The sequence below is a fragment of the Trichomycterus rosablanca genome, chromosome 16 (assembly GCF_030014385.1).
Source record: "Trichomycterus rosablanca isolate fTriRos1 chromosome 16, fTriRos1.hap1, whole genome shotgun sequence".
NCBI lineage: Eukaryota > Metazoa > Chordata > Actinopteri > Siluriformes > Trichomycteridae > Trichomycterus > Trichomycterus rosablanca.
In genome coordinates, this window is record NC_086003.1 from 4,504,367 (window position 1) to 4,528,479 (window position 24,113).

At 41.1% G+C, this 24,113-nt stretch overlaps 1 protein-coding gene across 1 annotated transcript in view; it reads left to right on the forward strand.

Moving 5' to 3' along the window:
* mmp17a (matrix metallopeptidase 17a) overlaps positions 1–9,231 on the forward strand; it is a 107,727-nt gene extending 98,496 nt beyond the window's left edge. The window contains exons 8-10 of the mRNA XM_063011866.1: positions 759–911; positions 1,278–1,535; positions 8,630–9,231. Of these exons, the coding sequence (XP_062867936.1) occupies positions 759–911; positions 1,278–1,535; positions 8,630–8,955 (737 nt within the window). The 3' untranslated portion in view covers positions 8,956–9,231. The remainder of the gene's footprint in view (positions 1–758; positions 912–1,277; positions 1,536–8,629) is intronic.
* The last annotated feature ends 14,882 nt before the right edge of the window (positions 9,232–24,113 follow it).

Below are 24,113 nucleotides of genomic sequence, written 5' to 3' on the forward strand. Positions count from 1 at the left end.
TGAGGGTTAAGGGCCTTGCTCAGGGGCCCAACAGTAGCAGTTTAAGTAACTTGCATATCTGTGAAGGCACCAAAAATGCTACATTATACGGTCTAAGCAATTGAGGGTTAAGGGCATTGCTCAGGGGCTCAATAGTGGCAACCTGGCAGTGGTGGGGTTTAAACCAGTAACCTTCAGCTTACTAGTCCAGTACCTTAACTGCTAGGCTACAACTGCCCTCCATGTGAATTATAGAACCAATTGTATTGACAGGGATGTTTAAACTGTTTGCAGTGACTCTCCCTAACTTCTACTTTTGTAAAATTCTCACACCCAATGGCAACATTTTAATTTTGAAGCTGGATGCAATACGCACAAGATCGTTTGATTTTTTAATTTGCAACTTTATCCAGAACTTGATTTTTTTGCCCATTCTACACAAAGCAAATTACATCATGTGTGTACATTTGGAGGGAATATAAGCACTGCAAATGTATTAAATAACAAAATATGAATACTTGTTCGTCCTCTGTGTAAAACAAAATGCAATTTGCACCACTAAGCACGATGTGTTCTCTATAAGTGAAAAAAAAAACTGTTCACTTTGTTTCAGTTTGGACAGCTGGGTACATGGAGCTCTGCTGCATCTTTTAACATGTGCACATGTTTTCCTTGTGGTTACCCACTGTTTCTCGTGTTGCTTCACGAATAGCGGAGCGTAACAGCTTGAGTAAACACATGGACGCGAAGGATGTACTAAATTTGCATGTTCTTTCTAGGGAAGTATTTTTGGCGACTGACCAGAGATAAGCACCTGGTGTCGCTAAGGCCGGCTCAGATTCATCGCTTCTGGAGGGGTCTGCCAGCCAACCTGGACGGCATAGATGCTGTATATGAGAGACCAGGGGATCATAAGATCATCTTCTTTAAAGGTGTGCCAAGACTGGACTTAATGGATTCAACCCATGCCAAACAATACTAGACCATTAATCTTCCTCCACCACATTTTACAGATAACACTATGCATTCAGACAGGTGTATTTCTCATGACCATTATCATGTTCGTCTGCCAAATCTGTATCCGGCAGCCAGATAGTAACACCTAATTTATTATCCAGAAAATGCTTTGCTCCAGAATTCAATAGTAGTGTGTTTTACACCATTCCAACGAGTTTCCTGCTGAGCCATGTAAACCTAATTATTCCACAAAGCTCCCAATAAGTTTTACTTTCAAACGCTGTTTGGATTCCAGCATTAAGTTGCCACATTTTTATATGTTGTCCGATCTTTTATATTAGGAGACAAGTACTGGATATTCAAGGACAACATCGGAGAAGAAGGCTACCCTCGCCTGATCAGTGATTTCGGCCTGCCCATGGAGGGTGTAGACGCTGTCTTCGTCTGGCTACACAACGACAAGACGTACTTCTTTAAGGACACTCGCTACTGGCGCTACGATGACCACCTACGGCGCATGGACCAGGGCTACCCGAAGGACATGGCGTTATGGAAAGGCATTCCTGCTCAGCTGGACGACGCCATGCGCTGGTCTGATGGTGAGTGCTCTAGTTGTGGCTTTATTCTACAGTCCACACGTTTGATGTTTTAAGGTGCAAACTGTTTTACTTTCCTGTCCTTTTTGCACTTTTGCATCATATTTTGTGCTGTTATTTCCACTGTGAAATATGGTGGTGGAAGTACTATGTAATGGAAATGCTTTTTAACAGCAAGGGCTGGCAATGTGTGAGTAAATGAATGAATGAGAGTGTGGTGCCCTGTATGAATGCCCAGAATGTATTTTCAATGCGTCCAGTGTTTTTCCCACTACGCTACACTGACCAGGTTTACCAGCTTAGCAGTTAAAGCAGTTGGTGAAAATGAATAATTAGATAAGTTCAACCAAAAGTTTCCTCTGTGTTCTTTGGCTTCTTCTCACCTGCCACTGAGTGCAAATGTGTGGTGCCCTGTGATAGACTGGCACCCTGCGCCCAGTGTTTCTGGGTAGTGCCAAAGCACAGCTTGCTTAGCAAATAAAGCGGTAAATATAAATGAATAAATAATGAATACACATAATCAAAAAGCAACTGTGGCACAGCTGATAAAGAGGTACCCACACAGCACCAGGGTCCTGGGGACCTTGGGTTTGACCCTCATGATTGGTTACTGTCGGTGTAAGGTTTGGCATGTTCTGCCACTGTTTGCATGGATTTCTGGGTACTCTGATGTCCTCCCATCTTCCAAAACATGAGAAACACAGATCGGCTGCTTTAAATGGCTTCGAGATGTTTTACTGACTTGCAGCAGAATGAAGAAATTTAATAGAATTCTTTGTTTCTTTTATTACAGATTTAAAGAGAAAATGAAGCCACACAATATGAATTTAATTAGAAATGTAATTTGTTTGATTAATGTGATTAAAAACGTTTTCTTGAAAGCAGCAGCTCATTTGCAAATCTTTACCAGATGGTTTATTAAAACTTTTTTATTTTCAATCAGCTGAATTTGTATTAGAATGTGACTGAACATTAAGACAAAACTGACTATAGCCTGCAGTATGCACACAACTTTCTGAAGCCTGATTTATATGATGGTTGATTATACCAATTCCACAAAAAGTTGGGACGGTTTTACCTTTTGTTAATATTGCAATATTTTTTATTTGATGCCTGCAGCATATTCCAACATAGATGGGACAAGGTCGATGTAAAACTAGGAACTGGGATCAAACATTCAAACTGCTCTTTTTTTTAATGCATTTTCTCCCCATTTTCCTCGTCATTTACATTTACATTTTCAGCATTTAGCAGACGCTTTCATCCAAAGCGACTTACACAATGAGTGGAACACAATGAGCGACTGAGGGTTAAGGGTCTTGCTCAGGGACCCAACAGTGGCAACTCGGTGGTGGCGGGGCTTGAACCGGCAACCTTCTGTTTACTAGTCCAGTACCTTAACCACTGAGCTATCACTGGCCACTGGGTGGCGCTGGCCACCCATTTAGCGCACTCAATTTTGTCTTCCGCTGCTGAGAGATACCAGATTGCATCCGAGGAGAGCACGTCACTGTACACGCTTCTTCCGACGCATGTACAGCCCTCCTCTTCTCGCCCCTGCACTCTGCACAGGCGTCTCTTCCGCCAATCAGGGTCCTTACACAGCATATGAAGACCCACCCACCCACACATAGTCCGGCCCCCACCCTGCAGATACTGTGGCCAATTAGTATCTGCTGCAGGCACTGCCAATTATGCCCGCCAGATGGTGCAGGGCTGATCGATGGCAACACCGAGTTTCGAACCGAGGAGTGAAGAATCTCGATGCTGGTGTGCTAGCGGAATATCCCGCTGCTTTGGAAGCGTGAATATACCAAAGCTGATTGATGAAATCAATAAACATCTTGTTTTTGTATTGTTTTCAGATGGCAAAAGACACAAGGCAGCAGACAAAACACAGAGGCAATAGACAAAAGACAAAGGCAAGAGACAGATGAATTTGGGTCAAAATGATTTGCCAGTCATTACTGTCTATTTGGAAAAACTGTTTTGGAATTGGCTCCGTATTTCGTTTTGTTCGACACTGGAACTGTACACATTAGTACACAATAAACCTCTGCAGAGTAAATGTCAGAATTAGCCAACTGCTGTGACCATCTGCTGTCTCTTGGCTTGTTGCTAGTCTTAAGCAAGTACAGTTTTATTATGTGAACAGACAAGTTTGGTGCGGCCGGATTTCTTCTGCACAGAGCCCTTACCTCAACCCCACTGAACATCTTTGTTCAACATCAGTGCTTGACTTCATAATAGGAACAGGATGTTCAATGTGTTCATGTTCGAATTCATGGTCAGGTGTCTATATATATTTTGGCCATATAGTGTATACGTCAGAGTATTTAGAGTTTGCTACCCTAGAGCTATATTCTGTATTCAGAGTAAAAATACACTGATGTACACTAGTATTATCACTCTGAATTTACTGTTTTTCCACAGTCAGACTGTGGACATAGCTTTTAGAAAACGTGTATCCGTATTTTGCAGAATTAGGAGTTAAATCGTAAGCATGTATTTGTACAGAATTCATTCCAGCGATAAGCATGATGAGGTCCAGCCCCATTGTTCGACAATGTGTGGTGTTTATAATGTTTGACTGGTGGAAGGTAGCAAAACTAATGGAAAGAATTGACTAAGCTCTTCTGCATTATTACATTTCACAAAGAGCCATAATTGCCTGGGTAAATATTCAATTCAATTCAATTTTGTCACTTTACTCATACAGAGATGTACAGTGTAACGAAATGCTGTCAGGCCATTTTCTGGTGCAGTGATAAAAATATATACTGTATATAAAAACAACAGTAATGCAAAAAGAACAGACAAAACACAAAGTCAGCTGACAAAACACAGAGGCAACAGCCAAAACACAAAAACAAAAGACAAAACACAGAGACAACAGACAAAATACAAGGACAACTGACAACACAAGTAAAATAAACAAAACACAATGGCAACAGACAAAACACAGAGGCAGTAGACGAAACACAAGGACAACAGACAAAATACAGAGGCAATCGACGAAAATACAAGGACAAATAAAACACAGACAGCAGACAAAGCAAGAACAGACAAAACACAAAGACAATAAACAAACAGAGACTACAGAAAAAAAACAATAAGACAACAGACAAAACACAAAGACAACAGACAAAATACAAAGGCATCAGACAAAACTTAGAGGCAACAGACAAAACAGGCAATAGATGAAACACAAAGACAACAGAGAAAATACATGTACAACAGACAAAACACAAGTAAAATAGACAAAACACAAAGACGACAGACAAAATACAAGGGCAACAGACAAAACAAAAGTAAAATAGACAAAACACAAAGACAACAGACAAAATGCAGAGACAACAGTAACACAAAGATGACAAAAAACAAGGACAACAGACAAAACAAAATTCAAACAGACAAAAAACAAGGACAACAGACAAAACTCAAAGGCCACAGACAAAACACAAAGGCAACAGATGAAACACAAGAACAACAGAAAAAACACAGAGGTAATAGACAAAACACAAGGACAGCAGACAAAACACAAAGACAATAGACAAAACAAAGAGCAACAGACGAACACCAAGACAACAGACAAAACACAAAGACAACAGAAAAAATGCAAGGACAAAAGACGAAACAAAGAGGCAACAGACGAAACACAAAGACAACAAACAAAATATTATTATGTGGTCGTGTATAAATCATATTGTTTGTATTTAATTTTAATTAAAAAAAAACTAAAATGTGACCAAAACAAACCAAGTACAGGCAGCCCTATAAACACAAGGACAGTGGTAGCGTAGTTGGTAGAGCTTTGGGCTATCGATCCAAAGGTTGGGAGTTTGAATCCAATCTATGCCATGCAGCCACTGTTGGGCCCTTGAGCAAGGCCCTTAATCTTGTGTGCTCCAGAGGTGCTGTACAATGGTACAAACAAGCTGGGATATGCAGAAAAAGAATTTAACTGTACTGTACACGTGTATAATATGTATATTTGACATAAAAAGACTTCATTCTTCATTCTTCTAAACATTGAAATGTACGACAGAGTAAGAAGCCGGATAAAAGCTTTTTTTACTCTTATTGTTTCTGTACAGACAGTTTGTCTTTATACTTCAAGTGCAGTGTTTTGCATCAGAAAAATGAACAAATGACTGCTACAAGATGACAGGCATGTTCTAACATCGACCACTCAATCATGACGCCAATCATGGCTGTAATGGAGTGGGCTAGACAGGCACGGCAGGGTATACACAGAACAATAATCTCCCACAGCCTAACTGCATCGCTCTCACCCATCTTTCACCAACATGTCATTTTTTCATTTTCATCTTTCTTTTTTCTCTAAACCACGCAAACACCCAAATATTAAAATATTCTTCCCCACAATGATTCAGAATCAGCTCAGTAGGCACTCCATACCGGCTCTTTCCTGACTGCCGGATGTGTGCGGAGGAAGCGTCTCAGCACGGCAGGCGTGGTCCTTTGAGGTGCTGCCAGCTCCAGCGGTTTTTTCACACAGCTGTCTGAAGTGCGTCTGAGCACCAGGCCAAGCTAGAAAGTGACAGTCCTCAGTCCCACTCAATCCCAAGAGGCGAACCGTATCTCAGGCCTCAGGGGCTTCACAGCTGGAGCGCTGGCAGAGAAACAGAACCTGAGGCTTTTTTTTTTCACCGGCAGAGATAGAGAGAAAGAGGAAAGCAGGGACGGAGCTACATGATGTGCCAGAAAAGCTTTATCCGGGGAGAAAAATATCCATTATCAACACACTCACAGGGACCAGCAAAGTTTGGCAGATGGGAGGAAAAGTTTGGCTGTGGATATGCATCGACTTGCCAGTTTGTTAGGTGCACCTGCCAAATAATTGCACTTTGCAGGTATTTAGTTACAGAGTATCTGGCAGCCCTTCTTTACCCCGTTAAATAAGGGCAATTGTTTATAGGACCACCATGGCCAAATACTATCTTGATCAGTGTTTTTCTAACTTTTTTTTCAAGTGACCCACATTTTGTCCGTGATTTTTACTGCGACCCAGGCAACACAAACAACACTTACAGTACTGTGACAGTATACTGTATAAGCAATTGATGGTTAAGGGCCTTGCTCAAGGGCCCAACAGTGGCAACCTGGCAGTGGTGGGGCTTGAACCAGCGACCTGGTAATTACTAGTCCACTAAGGTAGCGGTTTACAAAGCCGTCTGCGTCTCGACGCTGTTCCATGGATGCGAGACATGGACCCCATATCAGAGACATATTAAAACACTTGAAAATTACCATTATCGCCTGCGGAGCATCCTTGGCATTCGATGGTGGCACAGAATACCATTTGCGGAAATTCTAAATAAGGCCAGCATAACTCCAGCCGAACACTTACTGCTGCAGAGACAACTACACTGGGTAGGGCATGTCATTCGAATGCCCGAAAATCGGCTTCCACCATGGCTATTTTATGGTGAACTGGAAGCAGGAAAGCGTTCGGTTGGCCGTCCTAAGAAGTGGTATGTGGCCCATATTAAAGCAATTCGGCTCAAATGCACCGTCAAACCATTTGTCTTGGAAGCCAAGGCAGTCGACAGAGATGAGTGGAGATCCCTGTGCCAAGCAGGTTTACGTAACTTTCTAAACGAATGGTTTGATTCCAATCAAAAACATCGCGCAAAGCGACATGAGGCTGCGGGAATTCCAAAGGTCGGCCCTCGTTGTCCACACTGTAATAGACCATGTGCATCGGACTTTGGCCTTCGCTGTCACCTATGGATTCACATGACAAAAACCAATAACAAATGAATACAGTACATCATCGTCATTGATAATCGATGGACTACTATGAACGAATGAACCTTAACCACTAGGCCACAACTGCCCTACATGTGTCTTCCTCTCACTGTCTTTATTTTGTGATGTCTTGTCTGCTCATCCATTTGTATGTCATTTTGTTTATTAATTGAACTTCGGATATTAAAGCTATTAGTGCCGCTCCTGACACATCACGATCTGATGAAATATAGTGCACTATTCTTAAATAATAATCTCAATTGCTTTACTAGTGTCAGTTTAATTTGGCACGCACTTGTTTCAGCAAACAAACAATGGCAGGTCATCCAAATGAAGCTGCCAGAACTCATTGACCTTGACGAGACCATATTTCCAATTATGGAAGCAGAAGTACACTCTGGATAGGGCACACATTCATTGCAGGGTAGTACATACTCACATATTCACTCACTTATTCACATCTTAAGGGTAAACAATCCACCTGTGTGTTTTTGAATGGTAGAAGTAAACCACTTGATTACTATTTCATTATCATTCCATTTTTACTGCTCCAGGGGGCAAAGTCAGTGTGCTTTATACCTCTACATGGCATTACACATTGTGACCTTAGGCTTGTGTGCAGCTTCTCAGCTCCCGAAGAACAGCTCTTGTGCTGATGTTGCTTCCAGAGGCAGTTTTGAAACTCTTAGATATTTCCACTTCACACTGACGGCACCTACAGTTAACTAGGGCAGTTCTAGTAGAGGTGGGGTTGAGGCCAGGGCCGTGTGCAGACCACTTAAGTTCCTAAACAAGGTTTCACTCACACTCCTCATCATCAATACAGTGATCTCCATAGACAATCCACACTATACACACCATACAACTTATTCTGCACTTTGCATTTTACTTACTTCAACTAAATCCACCACACCCGCACACATACACTTATCAGCCGTAACATTAAAACCACCATCTTGTTTCTACACTCACTGTCCATTTTATCAGCTCCACTTACCATATAGAAGCACTTTGTAGTGCTACAATTACTGACTGTAGTCCGTCTGTTTCTCTGCATGCTTTGTCAGCCTGCTTTCACCCTGTTCTTCAATGGTGAGGACCCCCACAGGTCCACTACAGAGCAGGTATTACTTAGGTGGTGGTTCTCAGCACTGCAGTGACACTGACATGGTGGTGGTGTGTTAGTGTATGTTGTGCTGGTATGAGTGGATCAGACACAGCAGCGCTGCTGGAGATTAGGAGGGATTTTGACATACTTTTGCCCATATTGTGTAATTCTACCTCCTTGTGAACTGAGTGTACTTATTTGTATGCCCGTGCAGGTGCCTCATACTTCTTCAAGGGCAAGGAGTACTGGCGAGTAGCGGGCAGCGATATGGAGGTGGAGTCCGGGTACCCACGCTCCATAGGCAAAGACTGGCTAGTCTGCAAGGACATGCAGTCAGACTCTCCAGAGACACGGAATAACGAAACGAGCATGCTCATGCCCGGGCAGCACCACGCGGACCACGCTGACAACGGCTACGAGGTGTGTTCCTGCACCTCGGACTCTAGCTCGCCTGCCAGCCCCCGGCTACAGCTGGCACCCAGCTGGCTGCTAATGCTCGTCTGGATGCTCTCACAGATGCTTAGATGTGCAACACTCTGATAGCAGGAATGCCACAGGCCTGCATTTAAATGGACACGGACAGTATAAGTGGGCACACTGTGGCTTGTGAGTTCAGACGGCAGAAGGTGAATTCACACTCCAAGGACTTACTTGCTTTCTTGCTTTAAGGATTTTGATTTAATTCTGTTATTTGTTTTTCTTTTTTACTAAAACTGGAACTGTGTATTATTATTATTATTATTATTGCTATGATTTTATGTGCCTCAAATATGTTAGTTTCAAGCACTTTGTGTTAATTTTATGTCTAACTGCTTTTTCTCCTGAATTTGAAAGATTTTTTAACACTTATAATGAAGCTTAACTGTTTCTTCCAGACTATAATACACACCCACATTCATTTCTATTCAGGTGATGGACAAGATTTTAATGTTTATTACAGTGTTCATTCATTCATTGTCTGTTTTACCACCACTATATCTGTTCAGGGTCACGGTGGGTCCGATTCACTGGGCGAAGGGGCAAGAAAACACCTTGGACAGGTTGCCAGTTCATCACAGGGCACCCTCACACACACACACTCATATCTAGGGGATCTTTAGTACACTATATTGCCAAAAGTATTCACTAACCCATCCAAATCATTGAATTCAGGTGTTCCAATCACTTCCATGGCCACAGGTGTATACAACCAAGGAACTCTTAATGCTTTAGCATACCAAGAGATTTTGGACAATTTCATGCTCCCAACTTTGTAAGAGCAGTTTGGGGATGGCCCCTTCCTGCTCCAACATGACTGCGCACAAGTGCACAAAGCGAGTTTGGTGTGGAAGAACTTGACTGACCTCAACCCGATAAAACACCTTTGGGATGAATTAGAGCGGAGACTGCGAGCCAGGTTTTCTCGTCCAACATCAGTGTCTGACCTCACAAATGCGCTTCTGGAAGAAAAGTCAACAATTCCCATAAACACACTCCTAAACCTTGTGGAAAGCCTTCCCAGAAGAGTTGAAGCTGTTATAGCTGCAAAGCATTGGCCGACATCAAATTAAACCCTATAGCTTAAGAATGGGATGAAACTCAAGATTATATGCGTGTGAAGGCGGACGAGCGAATACTTTTGGCAATACAGTGTATCTCCAATTAACCTAAGTGCACGTCTTCGTACTGTGGAAGGAAACCGGAGCACCCGGAGGAAACCCACACAAACACACACACACACAGGGAGAACATGCAAATCCACACATGCCTGGAAACTCAGGGTCTTCTTGCTGTGAGGTGACAGTGCTACCCACCGAGCCACCATGCCCTTATGACAATATATTTAGTATAAAAACAGATAATGAAGACTTCCTACAATCAATCTTTTCTGAAATGCTTTTGTACAAATTCGGATGGGATGCCGATCCTTCTAGTTCTTTAGGCGACGAGGGAGGTGGAGATCAGTCCCATAAAGGCTTATAAATGTTTAAATGTGTTCGACCATGGAAGGTACTTGACTGCAGTCTGGTGTTTAAAAGCATTATTGAATTTTGTTCAGTGGGTAAGAAGTCGTTATTATCCTGTAATATAGAAACATTAGCAGTTACTGTTTGCACCATGGCGTGCACCTCGTCCTGTTAGATTAATTTTAAGCAAAATAAGCACTGGGGGTTCCACGTTTTTATCCAGATGCTGCCTATATCGTTATCGATCCACTACTGTGGTTGTTTTGAACGTTTTTGTTAATGAATTGCCAAGATAAGCCCTCCATTAACCTATCGAAGAGTGTAACATAATAATAATAATAATACATTTTATTTATATAGCGCTTTTCAAGATACTCAAAGACGCTTTACATAAGACAAATAATCAAAACAAATACGTACATACACCATACAAATCATAGTACAAAATCAAAATAGTACATCAACATCAAGAATAATTAAGATAAAAACAAAGAGAGCAGCATAAGACAGTTCATTAAAAATTAGCTAAATTATGAGAGAGAACAACAAATATAGAACAATTTCTTAAAATTAGACAGAAACAGGACAGATTTACATGCAATCAGGAAACTGAAAACTTTACAAGTTTTAGGATCTAGGACTTCACATTTCTGTCGTGATCTAAGTATAAAAACTATTAAAAAGAATAGCAAAAATAAAAGCATTTATTTTGTGTTGTTACAAGTTAAATGCCACTCTGAATAGATGAGTTTTGAGAAGTGACTTGAATTTGGACAGGTCAGGACAATCTCGTAGGTGTTTGGGGAGAGCATTCCATAAAGATGGAGCAGCTATGGAAAAGGCCCTGTCACCCCAGGTCCGGTGCTTGGTCCTAGAGGGTATGGACAGTAGGTTAGCCTCAGAAGAGCGAAGGCTACGGGAGGGAATGTGCTGATGGAGCAGGTCGGTGAGGTAGGATGGGGCCTGATTATGGAGAGCTTTGTGAGTGAATAGAAGAATTTTGAATTGAATGCGTTGAGCAACGGGAAGCCAATGAAGTTTTTGTAGAACAGGTGTAATATGATCACGGGAGCGAGTATGAGTAAGGAGGCGAGCAGCTGAATTCTGGATATACTGAAGTTTTTTTAGGATTTTGTTAGATGTACCATAAAGGATGCTATTGCAATAATCAATTCTGGATGTAATAAAAGCATGAATCAAGGTTTCGGCGGCAGAAAAGGAGAGTGATGGACGTAGACGTGCTATGTTTTTTAGATGAAAGAAAGCAGTTTTGGTGATGTGATTTACATGGCGGTCAAAAGAGAGGTTGCTATCAAAAATTACACCAAGATTTCGGATGTTAGAAGACGGAGACAAAGTGTCATTATCAATGGTAATTTGAAAATTTTTTGTGGTTTTTGCCAGGGTTGTAGGACCTACGATGATCATATCTGATTTTTCACAGTTTAATTTGAGGAAATTAGCTTTCATCCACAATTTCATTTCAGTGATGCAATTTGTCAGAGTGGAGTGAAGTTCAGTATTAATGGATTTGGAGGAGATGTAAAGCTGAATATCATCAGCATAGCAGTGGAAATGTAAACCATGCCGACGTATGATGTCACCAAGGGGGAGCATATAAAGAATAAACAAAAGGGGACCTAACACTGAGCCTTGGGGAACGCCTTGGGACAGTGGAGCAATGGCAGAACTACAATTGTTGATATTAACAAACTGTTGTCTGTTTATGAGATATGACCTTAACCACAAAAGGGCAGTACCAGTGATGTTGACAGAGGATTCAAGGCGGGACAGAAGAATGGAGTGATTAATGGTGTCAAAAGCTGCAGTAAGATCAAGGAGGACGAGAATATTAATTTGTCCAGAGTCTGAGGAAAGAAGAAGGTCATTTGTGACTTTGAGGAGGGCTGACTCAGTGCTGTGCTGGGGGCGGAAACCAGACTGAAATGATTCAAATAGATTATTGGAATTTAGGTGATCTTTGAGCTGTGAGGCAACAACACGTTCCAGTATTTTCGACAGAAATGGAAGATTGGAAATGGGCCGAAAGTTACTCATAATGTTAGAGTCAAGTCCAGGTTTTTTAAGTATGGGAGTAACAGCAGCCAATTTGAGTGATTGAGGGACTGAGCCAGAACTAAGAGAGGAATTGATTATCTCTGTGATAAGTGATGAGATAACTGGAAAACAACCCTTAACAAGTTTTGATGGAGCAGGATCCAAAACACAAGTGGAGCTTCGCATCCCTGTTAAGATCTCAGATAGGTCCAAAAGAGACACAGGTGAGAACTGAGACAGAGGCTGGGTAATAAATTGAGATGAGATAGGCGGAGAAACAGAGATGACAGGGGAAACTGTCAGAAAATTGTGGATATTCTCAACTTTTGTTTGAAAAAATGAGAGGTAAGAGTTACACTTGTCAACTGTAAAGGAATTGGTAGTATTGTCAACTGGTTTGAGAAGTTTATTTATTGTGGAAAAGAGAGTCTTAGGATTTGTTGATCCAGCATGTATGAGTTCGGAATAGTAAGTGGATCGGGCTGCCGTAAGAGCGTCTTTGTAATGTTGAAGATAATCAGAATAAATCTGATAATGTACTGTTAGACCGGTTTTCTTATAAAGTCTTTCAAGCTGGCGTTTACGGGATTTCATTTGGTGAAGCTCAATTGTGTACCATGGTGCGGAATGACTAAATGAAACAAATTTGGTTCTCAAAGGAGCCAGCTCATCAAGACATGAGGCGAGTATGTCATTATAGTAATCGACAAGGTCAGATGAATTACTAGACAGTACAGGACAGACAGACATCTTTTTAACAAGAGAATCTGAGAAAGCAGAGGGAGAGATATATTGAAGATTCCTGAAGGATATTTTACGTTTAGCTCTAGTGATGGGCCTAGTGACCTCAATGTCCATGATGATTGTCAAATGATCAGAGACAGTAAGGTCATGGCTGGACGGCTGATGAACTAGGACACCAGTAGAGCAGACAAGGTCAAGAGTATGACCTTTTTTATGAGTTGGAAAATGTATATGTTGTGTGAAATTAAAACACTGTAACAATTCCAAAAATTCCCTGGCAAATTTACAGTTGTTGTCATCAATATGGATGTTAAAATCACCCATAAGCAGTACAGAGGATGAGAGGGCACTAAGCTGGGTTAAAAAATCTGAAAAATCAGAGAGAAAGGAAGCGTTTGGCTTTGGCGGACGATAAACTACAGCAGTGACCAGAGGAGTAGGCCCTGACAACTTGAAAGCCAGGTGTTCAAAAGAAAGAGCAGCAGGAAAAGACAAAGTGGTTATTTTAATATCATCCCTATAGACTGCAGCAACACCACCACCTCGCCCTTCCATACGAGGTTCATCAATATACGAGTATCCCATTGGCGTGGTCTGATTTAACGTAAAATAATCCAAGGGTTTATGCCAAGTTTCAGTGAGACAGAAAAAGTCTAGTTCACTGTCAGATATAAATTCACTGAGTACAGTACTTTTTGTGTTGAGTGAACGAACATTAAGCAATGCCATTTTCAAGTGGTATTGTTGTGTAGTTGGCTGTGAGGAACGAGGAAGAGAACGGAGATTTGCTAAGTCCACTCCGCGTTTCCCATCCCACTCCGTGGACAGCGTTGTCATGGAGACTACACCGCTACTGGTGTGCAAGGCAGCAGCGCTCTGATGACGTGTTTGCGGAGCGACAGTGCGCACGGCTGACCAGAAGGATGGAATAGCGTTACCGTTTCGAAGATAAACAAGCTTTCTCCGGGAGCCCCTGTGAATATAACGAGGCCGGCGAAGGAGTCCAAGCTGTTTGATGACTGAAATACACGATGGAGTAGTGCAGTTGTTGAACTTCCTCAGCTGGTCAACGGAATAGTTCAACATCGTGCCGATCCCAGGAAAACTCATCCACCGTTCACCACCGGCCGCAGACGCGATGTACAGTAGAAAGAACAAAAAGTATCAAAAGCACAAATAAAAGTATCAAAAGTAACATAAAAGAAATAGATCCACAAGGTGTGTAAAAAGATGAAAACGAAAAACGATAAAAATACAATAAAATACGGTAAAATACGGTAAAATACGGTAACGGTAGCGGCAGCCAAATGCGCCAGCGTCCACCATCACCATGGCAACATGGCAACATACAGTACAATCACAACCTGACAGGAAACAATATGAGCATTACAGTCTGGAGAACACAGTGATAACTGTAGTAGTAAAACAGTCATAGTAGTGCTTGTCCAGACGCTACAGAGGTACATAAAACTGTTAATGGGGCTATAGGAGTGAGAGGCACGATGGGACATTTTATATTAGCGACTTCTTTTTACACACATTACTTCAAGTGCTTTGACTAACCATGACCACTGATCCGAGTCTTTTAAAGCATTGCAGTGTAGTACGACTGAGTTCTGGTGATTTCCTGTCCAGTCAAATTGTCCCAGTGTTCCATCTCACTCATGCGACAAACCACACACGTACACACACCACATGACCCTATGTACTTTTGTCTTTCTGGAATATAGGAGCTGTTGGAGGTGAGAAATTGATGCAGCGTGGGGTCATACAGAAATACTTTATAGATGTATAAGTCAGTTACATGTTAACCACTGGACCAAGTAATTTACTATAGCAGAAAATAAACAAAATATGAGTTACCCACCTTCAGATCGAACAAATCCTTCAACACAGTGAAGATAGAACGCTTCATAAAACTTTAATTTAAGCATTTAATCATATTTTAGCTCACTGTTGTTGTGTGTACAGATGTTAACAAAAAAACCCAGAGCACTCCTTTATTAACTGCTTGCAGTAATTGCTGCCTTATTCAGAATCAGGTCTCATTTTTCCACCTTTAATGCAATGACACCCCTTTGCCATCCAACCAAATTACAAAACACAATCAATACTGCTCTGATTGTCTGCACACACCTGGTAAACATCTGACCACTCGGATACATGCTACATCTGTCTACTGTCCAGGAGATTAAACAACAAGGTGCTGACTTATTTTTAGTCCAGGATGCTTATTAATTTATTAATTAATTGTATTTTTTAAGAAACCTAATTTTGGCGTGAGACACTAAAGCCATGCATGAACTTGGTGAACTTGGAGGTCACGCTGTCCTGGTTTCCATAGCTCGTTTATAAAGTAATTTAGTATTTTCTCTGGTTTCTAACTTATATTCTGCCCAAGCCGATTTTCTTAGACATTCAGTGCTGAAGACGGAACGATGAGCAGATGTACGCTCACATCCCACCTGGGCTTGGATCTTGTTACGATTGCTAAAAGTATTTACTAATATACAGTATATATACAGATATATTTAAGGCGAGATGTTCTTTGGCAATTGCAAAAAATGTACATTCTGAAACTGTCTTTTCTAAGCTAAAATATTTTTGTAAAAAAAGAATAATAAAGAGGTAGAGGACAGTGGTGTGATTGTGTTTACTGTATCCAATAATTTCTTCTCTCTGCTTCACAACAGCTAAATATAGGATGTGTTAATGGAGTGGGGGAACTCAAAGTTTTATTAGTTGTTTTTCACAGTTAATTAGATATATACACCGATCAGCCATACCATTAAAATCACCTCCTTGTTTCTACACTCACTGTCCATTTTATCAGCTCCACTTACCATATAGAAGCACTTTGTAGATACACAATTACTGACTGTAGTCCATCTGTTTCTCTACATACTTTTAAGCCTGCTTTCACAATGTTCTTCAGTTGTCAGGACCCCCACAGAGTAGGTATTATTTAGGTGGTGGATCATTCTCAGCACTGCAGTGACACTGACATGGTGGTGGTGTGTTAGTGTGTGTTGTGCTGGTATGAGTGGATCAGACACAGCAGCGCTGCTGGAGTTTTTAAATACTGTGTCCACTCACTGTACTCTATTAGACACTCCTACCTAGTCGTTCCACCTTGTAGATGTAATGTCAGAGACGATCGCTCATCTATTGCTGCTGTTTGAGTTGGTCATCTTCTAGACCTTCATCAGTGGTCACAGGACGTTGCCTATGGGGCACTGTTGGCTGGATATTTTTGGTTGGTGGACTATTCTCAGTCCAGCAGTGCCAGTGAGGTGTTTAAAAACTCCAGCAGCGCTGCTGTGTCTGATCCACTTGTACCAGCACAACACACACTAACACACCACCACCATGTCAGTGTCACTGCAGTGCTGAGAATGATCCACCACCCAAATAAGACCAGCACTGTGGAGGTCCTGACCAATGAAGAACAGGGTGAAAGCAGGCTAAAAAGGTATGTAGAGAAATAGATGGACTACAGTCAGTAATTGTAGAACTACAAAGTGCTTCTATATGGTAAGTAGAGCTGATAAAATGGACAGTAAGTGTAGAAACAAGGAGGTGGTTTTAATGTTATGGCTGATCAGTGTATGTTGTGTGTATATGCATATGTCATCTCTGCATACTCTCCATAGTAGTTGTTGATAACATTCCCATCAGTCCTTCCGACACTCCTGTCTTACCTTTGAACCACACATTAAATCCGTGACCAAATCATCATATATCCAACCACGCAATATTCCCCTACTCCGCCCTATTCTGAGTTCTAAAGATGCTGAGATCTTGTTACACACCTTCATCACATCAAGGTTTTATGACCTACCTTCAAAATCGGCCTCTACTGCACATCCAAAATTCTGCACCCAGATGCCTGGTCCCCACCAAGAGAGCGGCACACATCACCGCCATCCTTCACCAGCTACACTGGCTACCGATGACACAACGTGTCCATTATAAAATCCTGCTGCTTACCTTCAAAGCCCTGCACGGCCTTGCGCCCACTTACCTGTCAGAACTGCTCTATCCGTATGTCCCATCTCGCAAATTAAGCTCTTCTAGCCATCCACAGGTTCAGCCTTCCTACTATGGGTGGCAGGTCATTCAGTGGTGCTGCCCCCACAGTCTGGAACTTCTTACCTTCATCTATTAGCTCCTGTACTTTTTTCTATCTCGAAAGCCTAGCTCAAAACTTAATTCTTCTCAGTTCTACTCACTTACTACCACCAGTCTTGACTTGTTTCTATTTTATGTAAAGTGACCTTGCGTTTGTGAAAGCCGATATATAAGTCTCACTTCTTCTTCTTATTATTATAATTATTAGTGAATACAATGGAAGCAATTGAGGGTTGAACTGGGGCCCCACAGTGGCAATGGGGCTTAAACCAGTGAGTCTTTGATCACTGGTGCAGTACCTTAAAAAGCCTCAACTTTTCTAAGAATGCTTTCCACATCATCTTGGTGTGTGTGGGAACTTCTGCCCATCAGTCAGACCCTAACGTTGTTCAAGAAGGCCTGACCGCAATTGATGTTTTGATTCATCCCAAATGGGGTTGAGGTCAGGGCTCTGTGCAGGCCACTGGAGTTCCTGCTCCACACTAAACCAAACCTTATAGACTAGTCCTGCTGAAACAGTTATATGCCTTTTGAAATCAGGATGGATTTCTGAAATCTAACCTGGGGTTATTCACTTAGCTATACTGGTGAGTGAGTGAACCTGAGACAGTATACACAGTGTCACATTTTAGTCTTCTCATGGCCAGACTGAACGGCTGCTGAAAGGACCACCAGCATTTCCTCCTCTGTTTTGACAGGTTCTGTCAGCATCTAGCAGGTGTTCCAGCTGTTGTTTCTCCCACCAAAGGTTGGGAATTCCCTCCACCAGCAATTAAAGTTTTGAACCTACTTCATACTGTTGCTTTTGGGTTTGTTTTGTTGTAATTCTACATGTACATGAGTAAATACTCAGCCTTTTGTGAACCAAGTAACCTGTTTGTGTAAAGCTTAAAGAACTTAGTGCTTTAGTCAATGATCAAATGCTACACCGGCATGACGGAGGTACACGCGGCATACACAACTGACAAAAGCTATTGGAACGCGCTGTCACCTTGGTAACAAGCCTCCGCTCACCTCATACAAATGGATGTAAGCTGTGAGTGGTGAATGTGTGTATGTATGTGTACATGTGTGAGAATGTGGATTGCGTTCTTTGCTGATAGACACGTGTACATTCACAGCAGAAATATTCTAGTGCCAATAAATAGATTCATTTTTGTATAGAAACTGAGAACCAACATTCTCTGAGAAAACAGCAGAGTTACTTCAGATGATGAAGTTTATATAAGCATTTTAGAGGTTGAAGTGGTGAAGTTAAATGGAAAAAAGTGGGGGTCATTTCATGATTTTGAGAAGATAGTGAGCACTGAAAGGAGTAGGGTGGATGAATAAAGCTGAACAGTAGGGTTTGTTTGTGGCATAAAGAATATATTGGGACTGGGATACAATGTGGGTTTTTTTAATATCACCTTTCCATTTAACAACATTTTAACAGCATCTCTAATGCTCCTTTTCCAGTGTTCCCTATGTTATGGTACATTTTTAATTCCCTGATCCCACATTTAGAAGTTGTTTTTATTGCCAAGTGACCCGGTATACTGTATCTAAGCTTCCATACTAAATTTGGTTGCCCTTTATGGCCAGGGGCCAAGCGAACCATGGCAGGCCATGGATAGGTCAATGCCATCCATACCATAAATTCACCACTGATGTGAGACAATACAAACGCCATATTTAAAGCCCACCTGCAATAGATTTTATTTACTGTTTTATTTTTACTTATCTTATTGTGTTAGAAGACATAAGATGAAACCTCAAGTCTAGCATTCTAAATGCTTCTATAAAAATGATATTTCCCAGTTAATTCAAAACATGGGGAACTAGAAATCAGCAAAGCAGTGCCATAGCAAGGCTACAAAAAATTAAACCTAAAATTGCAGCAAGGCTGTTGTTGTTGTTCCTGCTATTGTTTATATTTAATGTGTATTTGCTCTCAATGACTTGTGCAATTGGTGCATATCAATATCTTTGTGCAATTGGAAACAGACAATAGCAAATTAGGTATGAATTTGAATAGTCCTACCATAGTGTAGAGTAGGGTACTGTGCCATGATAAAGGGCCACAAGTGTACTTGTCAAAGTGGAACTTTGGAACTTTTTTCCACTCTCCATTTAAAACTTAAGCAGCTTAACAGCCCAGAATTTTCTTTGTCTTATTTTATTCTTATTCTTCTGTCTTTCCTTCTTTGACCAGACTAACTGATTCTGATTAACTGACGTTACATCAATACTTCAAATCTGGTTGGTCGTTTGTATCTGTAGATGTGAGCCATCAACGTATTGTTCTCATTGAAACAATGACCTAAGTGGTCATTTCAAGCATGCCAAGAATGTCAATATTTAATATTTAATGCAGTTTAGGAGTCAGTACCACTACCTGGACTGGATCATATAGTTTAATCAGGACCTCAGGTTTTAACACCATGCAAGCTTGGTGAAATAGTTTTGCCGTATTTCAGACTCTTTCACACTTTGCATTGTCTATTATACTTTGTTCAGTGTGAAATCAAATAGGAAACAAAATAAACTTTGATTCAAACAAATCAAAAACATACACCATTCAGGTGACTCATGAAGGATAGCTTGAAACCATTTTTGGTAAGAGTTTTGGCAGGAAATGCTTTGAAGGCCACAGTGCTAGACTTCCCTTTCGCAGTATAAACATTAGCAAATAGATCGGCTGTGCCAAGTAGGCAGAATTAGTTCAATTCAATCAACATGTTTCCAAATGGCAATCAAATATAAGAAATCCCTCTTTAGAATTTATTCAATCAGTGTTTTATCTAGTGAATGGCAAGTCACCACTGCATGTAACTTCAGGACTGCTACTAAAAAAAAAAACATATCCAACAGAGCTATGATGTGTTCTTTAACAGACCGTGGTGCTGCAAAGGTTAAGGAATCAGTGGGAGATCATCCAGATAGCTCAGCTCGGTTAGTCCTCTACAGGCTATCGCCTTTCCGCTCTGCTTCCTGTTCCAGGAGTGAAGCATGATAGACAATAGTGGCAGGCGGTTGATGGGCTGTCTTTAGTCGGTATCCAACGGTGGCCACAGACTCCCAAGAAGCCTCTGATAACCTATAACTCCTGGAGACGGCGTCTAGCTTCGAAGCAGTGTTGATAAGCAGACAGTTAATTCCACCCTGCAAGTTCCTGCACTTTCACTAAACCTGCATCATGCTCAAGTTGCTGACATTGATCTACATTTCCCATCAGCCCCTGTACCTCCAGCGTGCCCACAGCCCCCTCAAGCTTTGTCAGCTGCTTACGTTGCAGAGCTATTCAGCAATTCCAATGGCTTTCATAAGCCTGTGAAAAAACTAATCAGACTGTGACATCTGTTAGGTGTGGGATTGAGTATTGCCACTGAAAATAAGTCAGTTTTAATTTCCATTTGCCTGCATCCATGCAAAACAGTTTAGATCAGAGCTCGATACCAGAAATTTTAAATCAGCCGAGTGGTAAAAGATGCAACGAAGCCTAGCAGGATGGAGAAATGTTGGAAGGATGAGATACTCCAGAGACAACAGGCAAGATCGAGCGCGTGAGTGGACTGCCAGTGTGCCATCTCAGAGGGAGGATGGACTCAGACAGCAGAAACAAATAGTCCGATAGCATTCATCATGTTCACAAGCCCTTACTTCTCACGTTCCTCTCCGGTGGCAGGGCACGTCCCTCCATGCACAGTGAGGAATCTAAAGTGGTTCTGTTGGCACAATAATTGGGCCACAAAACAGATTTGTAACTACTCTCTGCTGAATTATGCCTAAGGTTCCATCCTGTCTTCTGATTTCAAGAGCCAAGACTGTATATGAATTACAACGCTTGGGCCAAGATGTCTGTTTTCTACAGAGCTACAGCACCTCCCTGTGGAGCTCTACAAACCGTCTGCTTTTGGTCCTAGTTTATCTTGTTAATGAGGTTAGAAGATTTAGGTTTATTATCAGGTCGACCAAATGATAAAAATACAAAATAAAAAGGAGCACAGCATCAAACACAGCATCATGCATCAGGGGATTTTAACAACCTCCATCATCTCTCAAAAAACTGTTCAAGTTCAACATCCCACCACAAACTATTAGGGACGTTTATGAGATATGGACTTTTAAGAAAATTCAAGAAGGCCCCTTTCTTAATGTTAGCTTATTTTAAGATGTTTTGTCCACCCTGTGTACTCATCATAACTGAAGTCACTACTAATTTCAATAAAATTTTCTGGCCTTCGAAGTGTCATTGTGTCGTGTGCAGAGTTTAGTTACCTTAATCTTTAATATTTTTAATAATCCTTTTACTATTTCCATATTTGGTAATGTTTGTTTTTCATTTAGCTTTTGTTTTGTCTGTATTACTCTTGTTGTGTCTGCATGATTCAGTATTGTTGACATGAGATATTTTTGTAAAAAGACTACATAACAACAAAATAAATGGCTGTAATAACTAAAAAAGAAATCATTTTCACTTTCTGGACTATCAAAAAATACAAAAGAATGACTATTCTGCAGTTACTATAAACAGAGTATTAGTTATTGATCTTTAGTTCTTAGTAAAAGCTTTTATTCAGTCACTGACAAACATACAGCATTAAACAAATGCCTGGATTTCTGATGGGTTTTTTCTTTCTTTTAATAAAGTCACAGCATGATATTGTTGGTGCCACACAGTTCCTGTGGAGTTCGTAATGACTCAACTGAACAGTACAGCCAGTCAGCTCTCATTTCCCACTTGACTAATTTACACCAACCAGCAGCGGATTCATCAGTCTGGGGTCTATGTTGTTGAATATAACACTTTATAATGTGCCACATGTTTTTAACAGTAGGGAGATCTGGGCTTCATGCAGGCTCGTCCACCACCTGCACTCTTTTATTAGCCAGCCACACTGCAGAATGGGCATTGGTCATACACACACACACACACACACACACAATTGTTTTATTTCACCTTTTAGTAACTGTTGTGGCCAAAACACATGCATTCAATATTAGAACATTGGGGTGTCTGAATATTTTGTCCATATGGTGTAGGTACTCTTTATTTTATGACCACCTTCCTAATATTGTGTTGATGTTTTTGCAGCCCCATACACAGCAAACTGTGATGCTCTGTGTATTCTGACACCTTTCTATCAGAACCAACATTAACGTCTTCAGCTATTTGAGCTACAGTAGCTCGTCTGTTGGATTGGACCAAACGGGCCAGCCTTTGCTCCCCACATGCATCAACAAGCCTTGGCCGCCCATGACCCTGTCGCCGGTTTACCACTGTTCCTTCCTTGGACCACTTTTGATAGATACTGACCACTGCAGACCGGGAACACCCCACAAGAGCTGCAGTTTTGGAGATGCTCTGACCCGGTCGTGTAGCCATCACAATTTGGTCCTTGTCAAACTTGTTTAAATCCTCACGCTCGCCCATTTTTTCTGCTTTTAACATCAACTTTGAGGATAAAATATTCTCTTGCTGCCTAATATATCACACACACTAACATGTGCCGTAATGAAGAGATAATCAGCGTTATTCACTTCACCTGTCAGTGGTCATAATGTTACGCCTACTAGTACTAGTAGAGTTATTAAGAAGAAAATTATAAAACTGCTCTCAGAATAAGTGAAAATGCTGACATTTAAAATATGTTTCCAAGTGTATGACTCATGAAATAAGACTACTTTAATAAATGCAGTAGCTTTCATCCAAAAATAGTGGTTATCACTGTCGCCTCACAGCAAGAAGGTCCTGGGTTCGATCCCCAGGTGGAGCGGTCCGGGTCCTTTCTGTGTGGAATTTGCATGTTCTCCCTGTGTCTGCATGGGTTTCCTCCGGGAGCTCCGGTTTTCTCCCAAAGACGTGCAAGTTTATCTTGTGTAACTAGTAACAACCTGTCCTGTCATGAATGTAATTTCTGAATGGTTAATTTCAGATGTCTGAAGATACAGGTGAACCGTGGCTGCACCATCAGATACATTTTACTGTCCAGATATTTTGAGATCCCCACTTAACACCTTGGTCAATTAGATCATTTACAGTGTTAATGGTGATAGACAAGACAGCTCAGTCTGTTCTTTAGCTACAGTCTACCATAGAACAAGCTGATATAAATGGATCTGACCTTTTCTGTAACCTCTTCAGTCAGACATGCTGTCTACTGTCAAGATGAAAACCGTAAGATGAGAGAAATAATTGACCGATTTAAAAATATTCTGAGCAAGTAGCCCAAGCTACTGGTGGGTTTTTAATACACTACATAGCCAAAAAATATGTGGACAATAATCTAGACCTATTGCAAGTGCAAAAAATCAAGCATATGTCCAGTAAAATGGGTCATACTTTTAAACATTTATTCTGCTATTGTAAAATGGAAATGAACTTGCTTTGTGCTGGAAATGCTGGAAAAGAGTTCATTAATTCAGCTGACTGCTCCAACAATCACATTTAGACCTTCATTATAAGTGAGTTTAAGGTAAACTGGTTTGCCATACTTTTCCAAGTATAAGTCCATGTGCTTGTCCTTGTAACTGAATACGCTACAGATGCTACAGTTAAAAATTTAAGCTGAAGACACTGGAGTTCACCATATGTCTCTGAACCATGCTGTTTTAAAGAATAGGCCTGTAGGCTGCAGATAATGAATCAGTCCCTGTAGTGCATTCATTCTGCGACTGACAGTTCAAGTCTGCCACAATGTGTTTCACAAATGCACCACATGGAGGCATTACAAGAGCTATTATTACATACTACAGTACATTGCATATTCATTGGTCTGTTGGGCTGGATATACATGTCAATTTGCAACAGTTGCACTTTGCTAAGGTCATTTACTT